The sequence below is a fragment of the Saimiri boliviensis genome, chromosome 5, assembly GCF_048565385.1.
Source record: "Saimiri boliviensis isolate mSaiBol1 chromosome 5, mSaiBol1.pri, whole genome shotgun sequence".
NCBI lineage: Eukaryota > Metazoa > Chordata > Mammalia > Primates > Cebidae > Saimiri > Saimiri boliviensis.
Genome location: NC_133453.1, coordinates 75,139,018 through 75,160,520, shown reverse-complemented (window position 1 = coordinate 75,160,520; position 21,503 = coordinate 75,139,018). Strand labels below are relative to the sequence as shown.

The window sequence follows — 21,503 nt, the reverse complement described above, 5'->3', positions numbered from 1 at the left end:
AAAAGAGTTTTTACGTGAAAGACATCAATGCATTGCATAAAATGTCAACACTTACATGCCAAAGACTATATAACATAATGGACACAGATTAGACACAGAAACCAGGCAGCAGAATACACATGCATGTTTTAAGTGATAATGTACATGCATATAGACTTCTGCACATATATATCTATGTAACTGTTACATAGGTAAATATATAAGCACGTAGATAAATCTATTCATCCCTGATGACAACATCATAACTTCCTCTAGTAATTTATGATGTAGATAAGGAGACAAAATAACACCATACAAAATAACTAAAGACCAGTAAAGGAATAGGAGATGGGATTGACTTGCAGCTCCCACTCTGACGGGCAGAACAACGTGAGGAGATTCACATCGTGAACTTTTGCAGGAACATATACAGAAAGCTGAGATAATCCACAGACCCTCTGAAGGAAGTGGACTGCTGCTTCAGGGCCCCTAGAAGACAGCCAAAAAATTGTGAGTACCCAAAGCGTGAAAGGGGGATTGTCCACCCTTGAACACACACTCTCACTGGGGAGGCTGAAGGTCCAGATCACAGGAGAAGGATTTGACGTTACCTAGAGCAGAGGCAAATTTAGAGTTGAGTGAAATACAGGGGTAGAAAAAGCAGCAGGAAAGACCTGTGGGCACTCTTGGTCCCCAGGGAAGCCTTTTCTGACTGTCTCACAGGGGTCCTTGGAGAGAATTGCCAGAGGAACTTAGAAAAGACCACAGAGAGAAGGAACCTTCCAGCTGAACTTTGTAACAATTTCAACCAACTCAGAGTTTCCTAGACAGAACCTGGGGATGGGGGTGAATCAGGAGGGCAGACATAGTACAGAAGCTGCAGCAGGCATGGGGGTGCAAAACCTGAAAGCCCTGCTTGCTTTCTCAACTGGGAGGCTGGTAGCCTGGGACAAGATCTTAGCCCTGTTCACCTGCTGCCTGGAAATGATGATCAGTACTGATGGTCAGGCATGGTGGGAGCAAGAATGAACTTTAGGGCTACATGGGAGCTGGGTGAGGCCTGTAACTGCTAGCTTTCCACCACTATCTTGGTGACCTGCATGACGCAGCAGAGGCAGTCATAATCCCCCTGGGAACATAACTCCATTGGCCTGAGAACTACATTTCCATCCCCCACAGTGGCCACAGCAAGTTCTGCCCAAGGAGAGTCTAAGCTCAGACATGCCTAACCCTGCCCCACCTGATAGTCTTTGTCTACCTGCACTGGTATGCAAAGACAAAGGACATAATCTTTTGGGAGTTCAAGGGCCCCAATCCACCACCTGATCCTCCCTGTACTACTGCAGTTGATGTGCTCTTGACAGCGCCAACTCCTGGCTGGAAGCCAACCAACACAAAACTAGCAAATACACAAAACTACAACTAAGGACCCTCACAGAGTCCACTTCACTCCCCTGCCACTTTCACTGGAGCAGGTGCTGGTATTCATGACTGAGAGACCTTAAGATGGCTCATATCACAGGACTCTCTGAAGACACTCTTTAGTACCAGCCCAGGGCATAGTAGCTCCACTGGGTGGCTAAATCCAAAACAGAAATAATCACTGCAGTTTGGCTCTCAGGAAGCCACATCCCTAGGGGAAGAGGGAGAGCACCACATTAAGATAGCACCTCGTGGGACAAAGGAATCTGAACAGCAGCCCTTTAGCCCCAAATCTTCCTTCTGACATAGTATACACAAATGAGAAGGAACCAGAAAAACAATGCTGGTAATATGAGAAAACAAGGTTATCTTATACCCCCAAACGATCACAATAGCTCACCAGAAATGTATCTAAACCAAGAAGAAATCTGAGAGAAAGAGAATTTAGAAGATTGATTATTAATCTCACCAAGAAGGCATAGAGAAAGGTGAAGTCCAACTTATTAAGAAAGAAAGAGAGAGAGAGAGAGAGAGAGAGAGAGAGAGAGAAAGAAGGGAAGAAGGGAAAAACATGATACAATATATGAAGGGAAAAATCTTCAGTGAAATAGCATGAATAAAAAACAATCACAACGTCTGAAAATCAGGAACACACTTAGAGAAATGCAAAATGCTCTGAAGTCTCAAGAATAGAATCAAACAAATCGAGAAAGAATTTCAGGGCTCAAAGTCAACTCTTTCAACTTAATTCAACAAAGAAAAAAGAATTTAAGAGATTAACAAAGCCTCCAAGAAGTTTGAGATTACATTACATGACCAAACCTAAGAACTGGTGTTCCCAAGGGAAAAAAAAAAAGAAATCTAAAAGTATGGAAAATATATTTGAGGGAATAATCAAAGAAAATTTCCCTGGCCTTGCTAGAGATCTAGACATCCAAATACAAGAAACTCAAAGAACACCTGAGAAATTCATTGCAAAACTATCATCACCTAGGTAAATAGTCACCAGGTTATTCAAAGTCAAGTCAAAGGAAAAAATCTTAAGAGCTATGTGGTAAAAGCATCAGGTAACCTATAAAAGAAAACCTACCAGATTAACAGCAGATTTCCCAGCAGAAACACTATAGGCTGGAAGGGATTGGGGCCCTATCTTTAGTTTCCTTTAGCAAAATAATTATCAGCCAAAAATTTTGTATCCAGTGAAGTTATGCTTCATAAATGAAGGAAAGATGTAGCCTTTTTCAGACAAACACATGCTGAAAAAATTCATTACTAACAAGCCAGCACTACAAGAGCTGCTAAAAGGAGCTATAAATCTTGAAGCAAATCCTCAAAATAGACCAAAATAGAACCTCTTTAAAGAATAAATCTTAGCATTTTGGGAAGCTGATGTGGGTGGATCACTTGAGGGCAGGATTTCAATATCAACCTGGCTAACATGGTGAAACACTGACTCTACTAAGTATACATAAATTAGCCTGGCATGGTGGTGCTTGCCTGTAATCTCAGCTACTCAGGAGACTGAGATAGATAGAAGAATCACTTGAACCTGGGAGGCGGAAGTTGCATGAGCCAAGATGGTCCCCCTGCACTCCAGCCTGGGGGAGAGAGCAAGACTCCATCTGTATTGTCTGTTTTCATGCTGCTGATTAAGACACCTAGGACTGGGCAACTTACAGAAGAAAAAATGTTTAATGGACTCACAGTTCCTAATAGCTGGGGAGGACTCACAATCACAGCAGAAGGTGAAAGGCATGTCTCACATGGCAGTAGACAAGAGAACTTGTGCAGGGAAATTCCCCTTTATAAAACCATCAGATCTTGTGAGACTCATACAATATCGCAAGAATAGCATGAGAACGACCTGCCCCCATGATTCAATTATCTCCCATTAGGTTTCACACACAGCACGTGGGAATTATGACACTGCAATTTAAGACGAGATTTGGGTGAGGACACGACCAAACCATACCACCATTAAAAAAAAAAAAAAAAAAAGAATAAATATCACAGCTCACAGCTCACAGGACCTATAAAACAAAAACACAACGAAAAAAGAAACAAGGTATTCAGGCAACAAATAGCACAATGAATAGAATAGTACCTCAGTACCTCACATCTCAATACTAACATTGACTGTAAATGGCCTAAATGTTCCACTTAAAAGATAAAGAATGGAAGAATAAATAAGAATTCACCAAACAAGTATCTGTTGTCTTCAAGAGACTCCTGTAACATGTAACATGTAAGGACTCACATAAACTTAAGGTAAAGAGGTGGAAAAAACATTCAATGCAAATGGACACCAAAAGAGAGCAGGAATAGCTATTTTTACATCAGACAAAACAGACTTTAAAGCAACAGCAGTTAAAAAAGACAAAAGAGGGACATTACATGATGATAAAGGGAATTGTCCAGTAGGAAAATATCACAATCCTACATATACATGCACCTAATCCTGGAGCTTCCAAATTTGTAAAACAATTCTACTAGACATAAAGAAATGAGATAGACAGCAACATAATACTAGTGGGGATTTTAATACTCCATTAACAGCACTAGACAGCTCATTAAGACAGAAGGTCAACAAAGAAACATATGGATTTAAACCATATCTTAAAACAAACTGACTTAACAGATATTTACAGAACATTCTACCCAACAACTGCATAATAAACATTCTATTTATCAGTACATGGAACATTCTCCAAGATAAGACCATATGACAGGCCACAAAACAAGTTTCAATAAATTTTTTAAAAACTGAAATTATTTCAAGTACCCTCTCAGAACACAGTGTAATAAAACTGAAAATCAACTCCAAAAGGAAACCTCAAAATCATGCAAATACATGTAAATATTAGGTCAACAACAAAATAAAGATGTAAATTTTTAAAAATTACTTGAACTGAACAATAATAGTGACACAACCTATCAATACATCTGGGATACAGCAAAGGTAATGCTAAAAGGAAAGTTCATAGCCTTAAAGGCCTACATCAAAAAGTCTAAAATAGCACAAATAAGCAATCTAAGGTCACACCTCAAGGAACTAGAGAAACAAGAACAAACCAAACCCAAACTTAACAGGAGAAAAGAAATAAAAAAAATCAGAGAAGAATTAAATGAAATTGAAACAAATAAAACAATACAAAAGATAAATGAAACAAAAAGCTGGTTCTTTGTAAAGATAAATAAAATTGATTGACCATTAATCAAGATTAACCAATAAAAGAAGCAAGAGGATCCAAATAAGCTCAATTAAAAATGAAACAGAAAATATTACAACCAATACCAGAGAAATACAAAATATCATTCAAGGTTACTATGAACACCTTTATGCACATAAACTATAAATGCAATTCTCATCAAAATACCATCATCATTCTTCTCAGAACTATAAAAAACAATACTAAAATTTATACGGAACCAAAAAAGAGCCTGCATAGTCAAAGCAAGACTAGGCAAACAGAACAAACCTGGAGGCATCACTGACTTCAAACTGTAGTATAAGGCCATAGTCACCAAAAAACCAAGGTATTGGTATAAAAATAGGCACATAGGCAAATGTAACTGAATAGATAACACAGAAATAAAGCCAGATACTTACAGCCAACTGGTCTTTGACAGAGCAAACCAAAAAAAAAAAAAAAAAAAAAAAAATGGAAAAAAGGACATCCTGGTCAACAAATGGTGCTGGGGTAATTGAGAAGCCACATGTAGAAGAATGAAACTGGATTCTTCTCTCTGATGTTATACAAAAATTAACTCAAGATAGATCAAAGGCTTAAATCTAAGATCTGAAACCACAAAAGACTCTAAGATAACATCCCAAAAAATCCCTTCTAGATATTGCCTTAGGCAGAGACTTCTGGACTAAGAACCCAAAAACAAATGGAACAAAAACAAAGATAAATAGATGGAACTTACGTAAACTAAAAAGCTTCTGCACAGCAAAAGAAACAATCAGCAGAGTAAACAGATGACCCACAGATTAGTAGAAAATATTTGCAATATTTACATGTGCCAAAAGACTAATATCCAGAATCTACAATGAACTCAAAACAAATTAGCAAGAATAAAACAAACAATCCAATCAAAAAGTAGGCTAAGGACATAAATAGACAATTCTCAAAAGAAGCTATACAAATGGCTAACAGGCATATGAAAAAAGTACTCAACATCACTAATGATCAAAGGAATGCAAATCAAAATCACGGTGTGATGCTACCTTACTCCTACAAGAATGGCCCTAACAAAAAAATCAAACAATAATAGATGTTGGTGTGGATGTGGTGAAAGAGAATACTTTTATGCTGTTGGTGGGAACGTAAACTAGTACAACCCCTATGGAAAACAGCGTGGAGATTCCTTAAAGAACTAAAGTAGAACTACCTTTCGATCCAGCAATCCCACTACTGGGTATCTTCCCAGAGGGTCATTATATGAAAGAGATATTTGGACAAGCATGTTTATAGCAGCACAATTCACAACTGCAAAAATACGGAACCAGCCCAAATGTCCATCAGTCGAGTGAATAAAGAAATTGTGATAGATAGATACCATGAAATAGTACTCAGCCATAAAAATGAATGAAATAATGGCATTGCCAGAAGGAACTGGAGACCATTATTCTAAGTGAAGTAACTCAGGAATGGAAAACCAAAAAATCCTATGTTCTCACCCATAAGTGAGAGCTAAGCTATGAGAATGCAAAGGAGTAAGAATGATACAATGGACTTTGGGGACTCTGGGAAAGGATGGTAGGGGGGTGAAGGATAAAAGACTACACGATGAGTACAGTGTACTCTGCTCAGGTGATGGGTGCACCAAACTCTCAGAAGTCACCACTAAAGAACTTATTCATGTAACCAAATACAACCTATTCCTTAAAAAACTATTCGAATAAATCCATCAATCAATAATAAAAGAGCAATAAATGACTCAGATGAGTCCTTTTATTAACTATTTTATTATTAACTGTTCTGTTGATGTTGATCAACAGAAGTTCAGAAGTAGATAAGATCAGCAGCATGATCTGAGGGAAAAGAGAAAAGGTATATACTATATTGGGCTTCAAACTCTGAAGCCAAGGAGTGAACTCAGAGTGAGGAAAAAGTGGTAATACATGTTGTACTGAAATAAGAGCACCCAGACTCTATCAAAGATATTATGTTGAAAGCAGTGTGAAGTAAAGCTGAGTAGCCAGTGTTCAAATAGGTCAGGGCAAATGTTTTAAATAAAAAAAAAAATTAACACCAACCTTTAACATCAAGTAATAAAGTAACAAATAAAACAAAGTAAGCATGTTTTAACTTACAGCTAATATGTCATTTAGAACACATCATGGATACTTCAATTTACCTTTGATGTCCCTTTAGTAGAAAAATATAAACCAGATCTTCTTAGAAAAAAGTAAACTTTTTTCCAAGACTTCTTTCCCTGTTCTTTCGCATGTAAGAAGCCATGAATTTCAGGATAGGTGCTTGAACTGAGAAACATCTGAAAGAAAATTTATATATTTTCATATTATGATTGAATCAATGATATGGGCACCTTATACTAATCATGTCAAGATTTCAAACATAAACATGTAAAAATCAAACAGGATCATAACGTACAACATTACAGTAATTACTGTGTGTGTATACTGCATGTGCTTTGATAGTCCTTGGTGTATCTCTCTTTCTGTCTCTCTCTCTTTTTCCCTCTCTTTCTGTCTCCGTGTGTGTGTATACAGACATACATACAACAGAAAATAAATCAGAGTCTTTCAAAAACCTGAGACTCTTCAAATGAAAATGAATTCACAAAATATACATTCTAATTGTTAGTATTTAATTATCTAACTTCCAAAATTATAAGCTAATTAAATGTCCATTCAAAAAGTTGGAAGTCATCTACAGAGTTAAGTCCTGATATGCTTTTCATCCTTCTCCATGGTTTTTCCTGAGATTACTGGTTTGCTTGTTAACCTCATTATGGTATAAGTAAGACCACAATCCTGACTTCTATTGTGAAGCAGGAAGTTGAGCCAAGTTCACCTCCTTGAGAAGAGTAAAGCAAACAAAACTATCGTTTCTTTGTCATCTATAGTTCTTACTTGTGGGTGGATGTGGCAGGTCATGTTTTCCAAAGAGGACTACAACAATGTCTTCCATCCCACATGCTCTTTTGCAATGTCATCTTGCCACTGAGCCACAAAATGATGGAGTCTTTCTCCACCCCCTTGAATGCAAGCAAGCCTGTCATTGCTTTGACCCATAGAATATGGTGGAAGTGACCCTTTGCTAGTTCTAGGTATAGTCCCTAACTAGCCTGTGCTTTTCGTGACTTGACCTTTGGAAGCCAGCTGTCACATAAGAAACGTGACTACACTGAGACCATCACAGGTAAGAAACCCAATGCAACTGGAAAAGCCCTGCAGGATGACACACCATGAGACAGGCAGAGTGAGAGAGAGAGAGAGAGAGAGAGAGAGAGAGAGAGAGAGAGAGAGAGAGAAAGTGGGGGGACAGGGAGAAAGAGAGACTACCAAGCAGTATCAAAAGACATGCAGTCAAAAGCTCTCTTAGAAAGGGACCCTCAGTCCCTAGCACTAAGTCAATATGCCTCAGAGATTACCCACCCAGCTAAACACTTCCTAGATGCCTGTCTCACAAAATTGTTGGCAAAATGTAAATTGGTACTTTAAACCATAAAGGCTTGGAATAGTTTGTTACATGGTAATAATTAACTGAGACAGTGGGCATGTGTTAGTCAAGAAAATGAGAATGAAAAGGAATAGCTCAACTGAGTGGTTGTGCTCAGCATCCTTAATAAGACAGTGGAAATGCATTAGTGTCTCATTAAAAAAAAAAAAAAAAAAAAAAAAAAAAGAAAGAAAGAAAGAAAGAAAAGAAAAATCCCTCTGAATAAACAAATGGGAAAAAATTGAAAGTAAGAGAATTTATTAACTAAAATAATGTAACATATTTTAAAAGGCTACTCAAGGAAATACTGATAGTAGATATTTATGTTTTTTAAAGTAAATTACTAAGAGAAATTTAATTTAATGAGCCACAGATATTAATTAATTGACATGCAAAACAGGCAAGTAGGTTTTTTAGTTTGAGTGCTTTCCAAGTTATTAAACCAAACCAATTAAATTTTAAAAAGAGAGTCATAGAGGTCACATTAGAAAAAGAAGAAACCTTTTAAAAAGTGGAAACATTGCCTCAGTGGAGAGAAGAGGTCAGGGGCACATGCAGGACTATCTGATTCCAAAGCCTATGATTTTTCTTGTTTTTATAATTTAACATTAAAGCAATAGAACTGTGCTATAGGAAGACTTGCAAAAGGAGGTGGAATAAAAACTCCATCCCACCACTGTGTTGTAATACAGTGGTGAGGCATTCAGAGGGCTGAGATCTGAAAGTCCTGGGGCACAGTTGCTGCTGCCATTTACCTAACATTTTGACGGGGTGTCTCTGTGAAAAGCCAGCAGCACAGAAGCAGCTTTTAGAAAAATCTCTGGAGACTAATCATGTTTCAAAAATATTCTGAAGCACAAAAACGAAATATAACCTATTAAAAATCCCACAGAAAACAAATCCATGATAGACATGCCAACCTAATATTGTTAAGGTCAAGCAATATTGGAAATAATAAAAGTTGTCTTCATTAAAGATCAGGGAATACTAAGTGGGTTTGGGGATGCATGGGGCTTAGCTCAAACAGTAACCATTATAAAGACGTTGCTTAACATTAACTTGTGAAAAACAAGTGTAGAGCTTCTGATGTAAAGCTACAAACCTATAAAAAATTTAAAGAAAATAACTGAAATCATTCATTTATTGTAGCAACAATGTCTTTGAAAATAACAATTTCGAGCCACTGCCTGTGTGGAAGAAATGAGTCTGATAGATACAAAATTAAGAAGATTTTTAATTAGACAACTGGTATTCTTAATTCAGTTAAGAATATTTCACAATTCTATGCAAGGATTTCCATCACAGCTATTACAAATGCTATGTTTACATTTGCATTCTGTATCTTTTATATCCTTTCATTTATTTTCTAAATATTTTATCACAAAGAGGATTGAGAGTATTTATTATGAAAGCTAGTACTAAATATCTATTGGTAAAATATCTATATTTGATGAAGAATTTTGATTTTTCTAAAGACCGGCAGAATCTTTACACACATCACAGAACAAAATTGCAAATTTCCTTTTAAGACACACATTTTTAAATATGTAAAATCCTTTAACAATTGGCTAAACCTGGGAAGAAGAATATTGTTAGAGAGCTTTATTGATTTAGGGCATTCTTTACCTGAGTGCTTTTTTTTTTTCCTAGTTTTACCTACAGCAAAAAAAAAAAAAAATAGTAATAATAATTCAGAGCTTAAATTTTCAAAATCTGGGCATGCATAGAAAAGGACTTAAAAGTTTTCCTTCATTGTGCTATAACTTACATATTTTAACGAATGTATATTTTACCTGCAAAATCTGTGTGGGGGATATTTCACCATTGGTTTCAGTTGCAAAAGATACCATATGCTCTGGAAAAAAATACTGACAAAAAGATACAGGTTAAATCATCACAAAACTCCTGAAGAAAAGATTCAGTTATGATCAATATAGTAATCAAAAGCAAAAGTTCTTTAAACTAGTGTGTCTAAAATTCACCCAAAGTGCTTCTGAAAAGGCCCATCCTTAGACTGTACTCACAGGTACCGTAATAAGAATGTCTGGAGTTGGGTGCAGAGATTAGCAAATGCACCCAGATAATGCTGATGTGGGTGGATTCAGGTATCTAGAGTAATAAACACTGCCCTGAAGTTGACAATATGCTTGTTCCCACATCTTCTTCCTGAGGCCTGCCTACCAGGTACAAAAGGACTATTGATCCCATTTTACAAAGAAAAGGCTCATAGAAGTACAGAGTTCAGGGTATGCCCAAGGTCACAGCCCACAACACTGTGGAGGTCAGGATTTAAACTGGGCTGGGGAGCTAAAAGTCCAGCTCTTTCTACCTATCATTTTCCCAAACTTTTTAATCATAAAATTTACCTCAGGCAGTTTGCTAAAATAGGATTTCCCAGGCCTCATTCCTGGAGTTTCTGATTTGGTAGGTCCAGGCAGTTCCTGGAGTCTGTGTTTTTAATAAGCACTCTCTTCTAGGTAAATTTTGTGATTAGACAAGTTTGGGAAAATAGATTATAGGTCCTCTAGGACAGGGTTTTTCAACAGCAGTTCTACTAACATTTTGGTGTAATACTTCCGTATTGAGGGGGGCTCTCCTGCATATTATAGATGATGAGAGCATTAGAGCATTCCTATCTTCTGTTCATTAGCAGCCCTCCTGCCCCTCACCACCAGTTTTGACAACCAAAAATTTCTCCAGACATTGTCAATATCACCCCACCAGTTAAGAACCACTGCAATAGGTCTATAAAACAAATGTCCAGCCTTGTTTAAACAAAAAATAAAATAAAAATGAGCACTGAACATTTCTTTAAATATATTGTTTTAAATTCTTGTTTTTAATGAAGACTCAACAACACAAAAACACTTTCCCTTCATATTCTAATTTATTTAATTTTTATTATGACTAATTTTCTTTGCCAAAGATCATCCCATTATGTTTCTATTAATAGGTTAAGATAAAAGAGAACGTGAGAAGTCTTTCAGGGTTTGAAAATATTCTATTACGGTTTGTATCATATATTTTTCATAAAGAATCATTTCAATCTAATTATCATCCAAAACTTAGTGTAAAAATATGCTGCAGCTGCAGAGACAAAAACAATTTAAAATAATGAGCCCAGAGGCTATTCTGACTTTTCTAGATCCCTAGTCTTCATTAGAATGTGACATACATTTATTTTCTTTTAAAGAGAACTACAATAAAAGTAGTATTTACTAGATAACGCACTGGTCTTTATCTCATTTCTACTTAGCTCAAAAATTACTACACTGAAACAAAATAATTTGTCACAGCAAGATTCAGGTCAATCTTAATTTCTGGCTCCGTTACAATACTCTCAACAATCATCAATAAGCTTTTTACTTTAGAAAGTCTATTTAAATTTCCTAAATTCTGTAGAAAGGGTTAAGGTATAATATTTTTCTTAACACTTGTCCTTAAGGTGTTTAAAAATGTATAAAAATTCATTTCCCACATCAAATGTATAATTGTTTCCCTTTCAAAAAAGGCAATACTGGGTTTCCTAATACTTTTAAATTAAATAATCAACTTCATCTCAGTTCAGACTTTACCAGTATGGCTTTAAAAAGTTTTATACCTGTGTATCTGAACTTCAATGTATAATGTTCACTAATCATTATCAGCATAAGAAATGTGGGTATAATTTTAAAAGACCAGAGTCTTCTACAAGCTACCAAATAGGACTGTATTTTATATAGAGAGACTCTCATCTTTGCATGAAATTTAACTGATTCATTTATTTTCCATAATTATTAATGGGGTTTCACTTACCACTGGGTTTTTAAAGAACTCATATTTGGCATAATTTTTTCTAAAGTATAGCTTGTTTTCTTCTTCTATTCCCCAGTTGGATAGCACTTCAATCACCAGTTCATGATCTTCTATTGTTCTTTCTGTAAATCATTAAAATGTTTCAATCAGTATGTTGACAGATAAACAGACATATATATATATATATATATATATATATATACATATACACATGCATACACACATATGAACATATACAATATATTACACATCTCTATTAAACATAGCAGATTTCAACTTAATTATGATATAGCCAGATTGATAAAATTTCTCATCAAGCTTCAATTACTAATATTCATCTTTATACCAAAGCAGACTGTTGTCTAAAAAGAAAACAATGGATAAAACATCATAATGTACTTTTTGTTATCTCAATTTCCTTTTATTACTGTGTAAATAATATGTTTGATAACAAATCTGCATTAAGTATATGAGAGCTATTTTTTTCTCCAGCTCACCATGGTGCCAAAATTAAAATATTTGTTTCAAGGTTGAACAATTCACCTCATTAAAAGAAGAAGAATTTTGACAGGTTCATATGTGCATTTAAGACTGTCCAGACTAATCTGGATAGCTGAGAAAAATGGAAAAAACTGCTTTAAACAGAAAATTTTAATACAAGTAGATTTTTTTCTTTAAGAAGCCCAATTCTTTGGGGTACTTCATATTTTCAAAAGTAATACTAAAGAAAATATATTTTGTATTAATAAAGAAGATAATTAAGTAGGGTGGGAAGGCACTTGGCAGAAAAGGCACTTAAGTAAGCAACGGCAGTTTTAAAGAGGTGAATATAATATGCAAAATTCCTATTTTGATAAGAAACTGTGACACTGTTGACAGTAGTATTATTCATAATAGCCCTAAACTTGAAACTACCCTAATGCCCACTGATATGGGAATGAATAAGTAAATTGTGTAAAAGCACACAATGAAAATACACTACGACAACCCACAACAGTATAGGTAAATATTGTATTTAATGAACAAAATATTTAATTAAAGGATCCAGACATAAATAGGGCATACTACATGATTTGACTTCCATAAAGTTCAAAACAGCAAAATTAATCTACAGTGCTAGAAAGGGCTTGGAGACATTAAGGGTGGGAATGAACTGAATCACCGAGGTGAGGACAATACTGTTTCTTGATCTGGGGGTTGGTTACTCTGGTATGTGCGATATCTGATAGTTCATTGAGTTGTGCACACTTGGTTTGTATACTTTTCTTAATGTATACCATCCTTCAATAAAAGGCGGAGAAAACAAAAGAAACTGGAAATTCCTAAAGCAAAACAAGAAATGGAGAACAACCAAATAAGGAATATGGAAAGTCTCTGCTGTTTTACTGTTTCTAGGATGTTTTTGAAAAACATTTGTGTCTCAGAAATTCGACATTCAGTAGTGATTTGTGACCTACAATACCCATACCCTTGGAAAGTAATATCATTCTTAAATAGACATTTATTCATCTGAAAGGAAGTTCTCATAAGAGTGCTCAATGAATATGGATGAGTTTGAACTAAGTGTCTATCAACACTTGGGGTTCTCTTCCTAACTCTGATTGCTCCTTTTCTATCCCATTGACTGGCTCTACCAGCTCTTTCTCCCTCCATCTCAGTTCTAGCTTCAACCCTTTTCTTTCTCCTCCTATAAACTAATTCATTCTCACCTCTTCAACCATCCCATTTTTCAGGTTTTCTGAAGTGAAATTTCTGGCTATAATTGTTTTCACCCATGCTCCTGTCCTAGCAGCTATACTGTCCACCACCTCAAACACAGTGTGTCTAAAACCAAAGTCAGTATGTCCGTTCTTTAAATTATTACACATAAAATTACCAAAGGATCCAGCAATTCTACTGCTGGCTGTTTACTCAAAAGAAGTGAAAGGAGGGACTCAAACAGAAATTTGCAAAAACCAAAAGGTGAAAACCTAATGTCCATGTCTATCAACAATGCATAGATAACAAATGTAGTCGATACAGTACATACAATGAAATATTCAGCTTAAAGGAATGTAATTCTGACACATGCTACAATATAGACAAACCTTGAAGCTATTTGCTAACTGAAATAAGACAAACACAAAAGAACAAATGCTATATGATTCCACTTATACAGGTATCTAGAATAGTCAAATTCATAGAGACAGAAAGTGGAATGGTGGTTGCCAGGGTCTAGAGGGAGTAGGGAATGAGGAGTTACTGTTTAATTGATGCAGTGTTTCAGTATGAGGAAATTAAATATTTTAGAGATCGATGGCCAGTCATGATGGTTGCACAGCAATGTAAATTCATATAATGCCACTGAGCCATAAATATACAAAATTGTAAACGGTACCAAAAAACTTTTTAAACTTAAAAACAAAACAAAGTCATCTACACTTTTCCCTTTCAGATGGCTTTTTCTTCCTAAATTATCCTATTTCATTACTATCATTTTCACTACATTCTCTAAAAAAAAAAAAAAAAAAAAAAAAAAAAAAAAAAAACAGAACTAAAGCTCACATTTGTACCTTTCTCTACTTCTACTCCAAAATCTTCTACTCTTGAAATTATCAGATAGCAGGGTTTCTTCCTCTGACTGTCTGTCACACAACAAACAATCCCCACATTAGGTCCCACTGTCACCATTTCAATTTGGACCTTTGCCTTTTCTTGTTCAGCCTAACTAATCTTCAAATCTCTACTTTCTTATTCTTCTAATCCCATGTGAACACAGGTAGCATAGCAAAACTCCTAAAACATCTGTATGAACGCAAACCCTGCCCAAAAACTTGTCTGCTTCTGCTTGTTGTAGATAAATCCATATAGTATGGCAGTTACTTATAACCTGGTCGTTTGTTCATCTGTTCAACAGATATTTCCTGAAGGTCTATAGTGTGTCAAACACTCATCTTAGAGCTAGGAATTTTGTGGTGGAGAAGCCATAACAATATAACTGCCCTCATGAAGCTTTCATTCTAATGGGAAAACATAGATAATAAATAAAATGTGAATCATAAAATGTGGTTGTCTTAGTCCATGTTGTGTTGCTATAAAGAAATACCTGAGGTAGGGTAATTTACACAGAAAAAGGGGTTTATTTGGCTCATGGCTATACAGGAAGCATGGTAGCAGCACCTGCTTCTGGTGAGGCCTCAGGAAACTTAGAATCATGTGGGAAGGTGAATGGGGAGCAGGTGTGTCAAATGGCAAGACAGCAATAGAGATGCCAGGGTCTTTTGAACAACCAGCTCTTGTGTGAACTAATAGAGTGAGAACTCACTCATTACCACAGGATGGCACCAAGTCATTCATGAGGGATCTGCCTTCATGACCCAGAGTCTCCCACTAGTCCCACCTCCAACACTTGGGATCATAGTTCAACATCAAATTTGGAGGGGGCAAACATTTAAACGACAATAGTGGTGATAAACTTTACAGGGAAAAACAGAGCAGGAAAGAGAGAGAAAGTGCTGAGGACATAGGAGATAGGAACCCATTTCCAACAGCTTGTCAAAACGTCGTCATTGAGAAGGTAATGTTAAAGAGGAGACCCAAAAGAGAAGAGGACAAGAGCCAAGCAGACAGAGAGGAAGAGCAATCAAAAAGCCCTTGAGGTGAGAGCAAGGCTGGTATGTTTGAAACACAGCCAGGAGGTTAGTGTGGCTTAAGCTGAATGAGGAAAAGGGGTTATCCCAGGAGAGGAAATTAAATAATGGTGAGGAGATAGCGGGTTGTAGAAAGCCCATAGTAAGGATTTGGCTTTTCCTCTGACTTAGATGGGAAGTCACTTTGAACACAGGAATAACATAAACTAATAAGTTTTAGTAGGATCACACTGTGGAGAAGAAAACTGATTTTAAAAGGCTGAATGCACAAAGACCATTTGGTAGGCTACTGGAACTAACCCCAGGAAAGATGATGCTGTGTAGATTAGCATGGTAGTAGTTGATGTAGTTAAAAAAAAAAAAAAAAAAATACACAGAATCTTGATCTGCTTTGAAGGTAGGGCCAACAGAATTTGCTGACAAATTGGATATGGAGTGAAAAAGAAAGTGCTTAAGGAAGACATCAAAGTTCTCAGCATTAGAACTTGGAAGGACTGTGTTACCATTAATAAGCTAGCAAAACTGCAAGACAATCAAACTGGAGGGAGATCCAGTGATCACTGAGATACCGAGTGAGACATTGCACTTTTAAAAATCTGTCCTAACTTCTGTTTACTTCTCATACAAATTCAGCTGGAATTTTCAAGATTATGAAACACAGGTACATGTCATTAAATGTACCATGCGGTAAGCACCATATCTATATTCTCTGCGACTGCAGTGGGAAACAATTTCAAGGTATCAATAAAGGTGCTTGTTTGCTGGCTTTGCCGACCTGTATTTCCTTGGATCCATTACCTTCCTCTACCTCTAAGGAAACAGTATGAATTCTGCCCTCATAATATACTATAAAGAAAGGAAAAAAATAACAAAGAGCATTTTTCTTGGTTTTTCAAGCTTCACAGTGGACTTTACCAATCTTTGACAAATATAATCATTTAGGAAGAAGCATGCCTAGCCAATCCTCCATAGTCACATATGGGGACCCACCCCCTGCCCTCTGGGAAAGGAGGCATAGTTAAAGAGTTATTGAAGAAAACTGGTGGAGTGAAGCCCGTGAGGAAGCTAGATGGTAACTAGATGGATGGTGTAGGTCCCAAGTGACCCCATATCCTACCTCCTTCCTGAATAGAACCCTCTGAGAGTTGTAAGACTCTAGATAGGTTTAACAGTGGTCTGTGGCTCAAATTAGAGTATAGACTGAGGAAAGGCTATAATCTAGCCTTAAGTAGAAGCCCTTCATCTAGCATGACAGAGAAGCAACACCTAAATACAATGTCAAGGTCATAGCATCCCAGTAGGGGCAACAGTATTGTAGTACCAAGTTCCCAAGAAGAAATATGGAAAGGCTAAGGGAAGACCATGAACTTAAGGGTCATCATGGTATAAGCAATAAGCTTAAAAAGCAGGAGTTTCCAGAACATGAAGAGAACAGTTGCATAAAACTTGTACAGATATCCCTCTTGGGATTTAAATGTGCCGTCAGAGTGCTGGAGGAGTAAAGGTACATCTAAACCTTCAACTGAACACATTTTAATGTGCATGGAACCACTGATGAAAACTGCATTGATTATTTTTCCCAATAAGACTAAAACAATCCAGAAAGCAAAGAAATAATAGAAGAATAAATTGTCTGTTCTTAAACCGGGAGACTCAGTATCAGAAACCAATTCAAAATTAAATAGTAAAAGAGGTTACATTTCTGCATTTATCAGTCTGAGAGCTGTTTTGCTATTGTATTTCATACTTATAGTACCTGTAGCAAGCTAAATAATGGACCCAAAGATATCAGGTCGTAATCCGTAGAACCTGTAAATGTTGCCTTATGTGGTAAAGCCTATGCATACGTCATTTAATTAAGGATATTGAGATGGGGAAAATATTCTTGATTAAGGTGTGCCCTAAATCCAACTACAAATATCCTTTAAGAGAGAGGCAGAAGATTTAACACAGACAGAATAGGGAAAGCAATGTGATCAGGGAAGCAGAGGTTCAAATGGAATCATCACAAGCCAAGGAATGCTAGTAGCCAAGAGGAGCTGTAATGGGCAAGGGATGGAATCTCCCTAAGGATCTTGGAAAGAATGTGACCCTCCAGAACTGTGAAATACTACATTTCTATTGTTTAAGCCACCAAATTTGTGGTAATTTGTTATAGAAGCCTTAGGAAATCAATATAATAATCTACTAAGCAAGTTACAGTTCCATTTTACAGATAGAAACAGGTTCAGAATAGCCAGTCTGCCCAGGTTGAATGACAGCCACATGTCTGAGCTCAAGTGGATGTTCTTTCCTCTGCACAGCATTGCCTCAACTTCACGGAAGTTCTCACCCAAGGGACATTCCCTAACAGCTCTGCTGGATCTATTTATATCCTGTGCATTCTGCCTATAGCAACTAAAATTGCTCTTTCGTGCTCCTGCTGTTCGGTACTTTAGTTGCTTCCAATTCTTTTATTTTGAAAGGTATTCAATAAATATTTGCTAATTAACTAAAAGTAAATCACATTTTCAGTGTAAGGGACAAAACAGTAGTGGGCAAGATTTCAAATTATGTCAATCTTTACTTTCCATGAAAGCACAAATCATTTGAATTTGGACTGCATCAAATAAGGAAATAAAACACAACGGGTTAAACAATCAAACTACATTTGAACAGCTATGGCAAATATGTAACTAAAGAACTCAGTGGGTGCAGTGACTCATGCCCATAATCCCAGCTACTCAAGAGGCTGGATATAAAAAAGAACTAATGTATGTATAGTTACGAAGAAGTAGAATCTTGTCAGGGGTTTTGTTGACTACATGCAAATAAAAACCAGAACACCAATCTTGAAAAAATAAAGAAGGATACCATATTTGCAGAAAATGTCACAGAACTATAAAACCAAGTATTTACATAATGCAATTACTAGCACTAGAAAGATAATCTGGTAATCTTAAGAAAAATATGTCTTTTGGCTGGGCACAGTGGCTCACGCCTATAATCCCAGCACTTTGGGAGGCCGAGGTGGGTGGATCACCAGACTTTAGGAGTTTGAGACCATGCTGGTCAACAGAGGGAAACCCCATCTCTACTAATAATACAAAAAATTAGCCGGGCATGGTGCTAGGTGCCTGTAATCCCAGCTACTTAGGAGGCTGAGGCAGCAGAATCACTTGAACGCAGGAGGTGGAGGTTGCAGTGAGCTGAGATTGTGCCACTGCACTCCAGCCTGGGTGACAATTAAGACTCTACCTTTAAAAAAAAAAAAAGAAAAGAAAAGAAAAAGAAAAACATTTCTTTTAAAAAGCCATCAAGAAACAGAGAGTATGTAAAGCCAACAACATACATTCCATTCCATTGAAAAAGATTTCTAGTTCTGTTCTATCAAAAATTCAGATAAACATATTAAAGAAGCTAATAAAAGTCAAGCAGAGTGAATGCAGCAGTAGTTTTTTACCTTATATACTAGCCTGGCAATGAAGATATAGTTTTCTTATTACAGAATCTGATTTTTAGAAATTACATTACATATCCTTTTTAAATTCATGCATCACCATCCCAATCTGGATGCACTGTAGCTTCCCCCAGCCAATCTCATTATGTTAAAGGATTAATGCTATAATAATCCAAATAACCCTGGGAGGCATAACTGAACATCAGTTAATCACATCTCACATAAAATTAGCATTTCTTTTTTAAGTGCAGATATCTGACTAAATACAGGCCCTAGCAGGCAGAAAATTCAACAGGAAGATGCAAGATGACTAGACAGATTGCTTTGAGAAAAATAAAATAAAAATGCTGAAAAGGGAGGTGAAATGTTGCTAAAGACCAACTTTCTCTTGCCTAGGTCTAGCCAAAGAACGTCACTACCAAGACCTAAGAAAAGCGAAAACGAAACACTAAGCCTTTAACAAACTTTCTGTGGACCTTTCTCCTTTCAAGCAAAGTTTAACCAACTAAGTATCTATTAAGTTCTTTATCATATATTTCAAATATCAAAAGGTAAGATATTAATTCTACATCTAGGAGTTCTTTGCTGCAATGTTCAAAATCCAGAATGAACTTAGGTACTTTTTGGCATTTGAGAAATGACTACAGGTCGGAATCACACGAATTCAAAATTATTATTTTAAAGACTTTATCTTTAAAACTTCATAAAATTCATCTAAAAGACTATATTAAAACATATTATTAAAACCTCACAGATACAAATCTATTTAAAATAAAACCTTCTGATGTTATTTTTTGGGCATTGGAAAGTAAATTACGATTTTCAACTACCACTCATATGTAGGTAGAAAAATAGGAGGGAAGCCCTCTTAAATTACTTCAACATAGCAACCAAGAAGAGGGTAAAAGAAAGAAAAGCTTCAAAAAGCATTTTAAAAGCTCTTCAAAACAAAAACAAAAATGTTATATTGCCTTAAATTGTATTGTTTTGTTTCTAATAGGTCATTGAGGTCTTATGGTAATAAAAAGAAATATTACCAAATAATAACTACATGTAATCCTGTTTTCTAATTTTCAGAAACTCTTTCTTAAGAAAAAAAAAAAAGGAAAAGAAAAGAAGAAAGAAGAAAGCAAGAAGTTTCTTCTGAAACTGTTGATTTAACATCAAAGTCTTTTAAAAAACCTCCATCCTCCAAGAATGGAAAGTGCTCACCTGTGACCTTCTGCCTGGATTTCTTTGCTGAATCTACTGCCAAGTACAGCGTGGAGCTCAAATAGAAATCTGAGTCCCTACTCTTCTCATCACTTGATAAGAGAAGAAACAAAAGTGGCTTTTACCTCTAATTCACCCAGAAAACAATTTTTTGAATACCCTTTTTACAGGAAACTCCAGGAGACAAATGGTCTTTGTACTTCTCTGTGCTGGGTAGAAACTACATACATTTTGTCAATCTGACTTTCAGATAAAAAATGAACAGCCTCTGGCCAAGCAAAACAAAAACTGGAGAAGCAAAGAATAAAACACAGCTCAATTTCTAAAAGGTTCCTTAACCTAAGAACACTACTTAATACCAGCAGGATCCCCCAGAACATCGCCATCAGACGCATTCAACTCCCCAAGTGCAATAATAGGAAAATTGTGACACTTCAGCTTGATGGCTATAAAGGCCCCGTAGTTCATTCTTCAGCAAGTGGAAACAGTCTTTAATTAACTCAGACCCAACAATTGCAACTTATATTCACAGACAGCATTATTTTTCCACAAAATGCCTGCATATATATGATCTCAAGTTGAATGGGTAAGTATCTGAAGAGCTCAAAAACAAGCTTCCATTAATTTGAAGGTTCTCAGAGCATTCTTTAAGGACTCAGAGTACATTTTATCTGAGCACAGCATGTGATTTCTTTGGCTTCTTTTCCAAGCCTATTCCTTCTATGTACTTTGTTATCCACCCTATGAATTATTTGATATAAATACCTTACAGTTTAGTAGGACTTAGTTCAAAACACGTTTATTTGTCTTAGACCCTGAGTTACAAAGATTCAGGTGTACAGAGAGTCCCAGCTCCGTGGAATTACTGTCTAATTTTAATAATACGATCACTGTCAGGATAGTCGTAGAAAATGTTACAGGAGCAAAGAAGATCTGTATTTTGTCCAACTTGGGGCTTCAGAAAGATGTCTGAGCTAAGGCTCTAAAAATCTCTTTAAAAGTTTTAAAAACTGTATTTATTTGTTTCTGATTATTAAGTAATACATTCCATTAAAAAAAAAAAAACAAATACAGTTAACTTACAATCACAATACATCTTTACACGTGTCAATCAGGAATAAGCACCTAACCTTTCAATATATTTCCTTCTTTTCTTTTCTCTTTTCTACATGTGGGTATGTGTACAAAGTTTTATAATATTAGAAAACATTATATGCTTATACACTGATTTTTATTCTGTCATCATCATAACCTTACACTTGCCCACATCAATCTTCAAAGGAAGAATAACAGCATGATCAAAATCTGCCTAATATTACATCATTACATCCTATG

General features: G+C 36.1%; 1 protein-coding gene across 2 annotated transcripts in view; it reads right to left on the bottom strand.

Annotated features, from left to right (window-relative positions):
- GRB14 (growth factor receptor bound protein 14) overlaps positions 1-21,503 on the bottom strand; it is a 134,761-nt gene that overhangs the window by 32,220 nt on the left and 81,038 nt on the right. For both annotated transcript variants that reach the window (XM_003921924.4, XM_010329556.3), the window contains 3 exons: positions 11,889-12,010; positions 9,887-9,961; positions 6,766-6,903 (listed from right to left, as the gene is read on the bottom strand). In XM_003921924.4, coding sequence (XP_003921973.1) covers positions 6,766-6,903; positions 9,887-9,961; positions 11,889-12,010 — 335 coding nt within the window. The remainder of the gene's footprint in view (positions 1-6,765; positions 6,904-9,886; positions 9,962-11,888; positions 12,011-21,503) is intronic.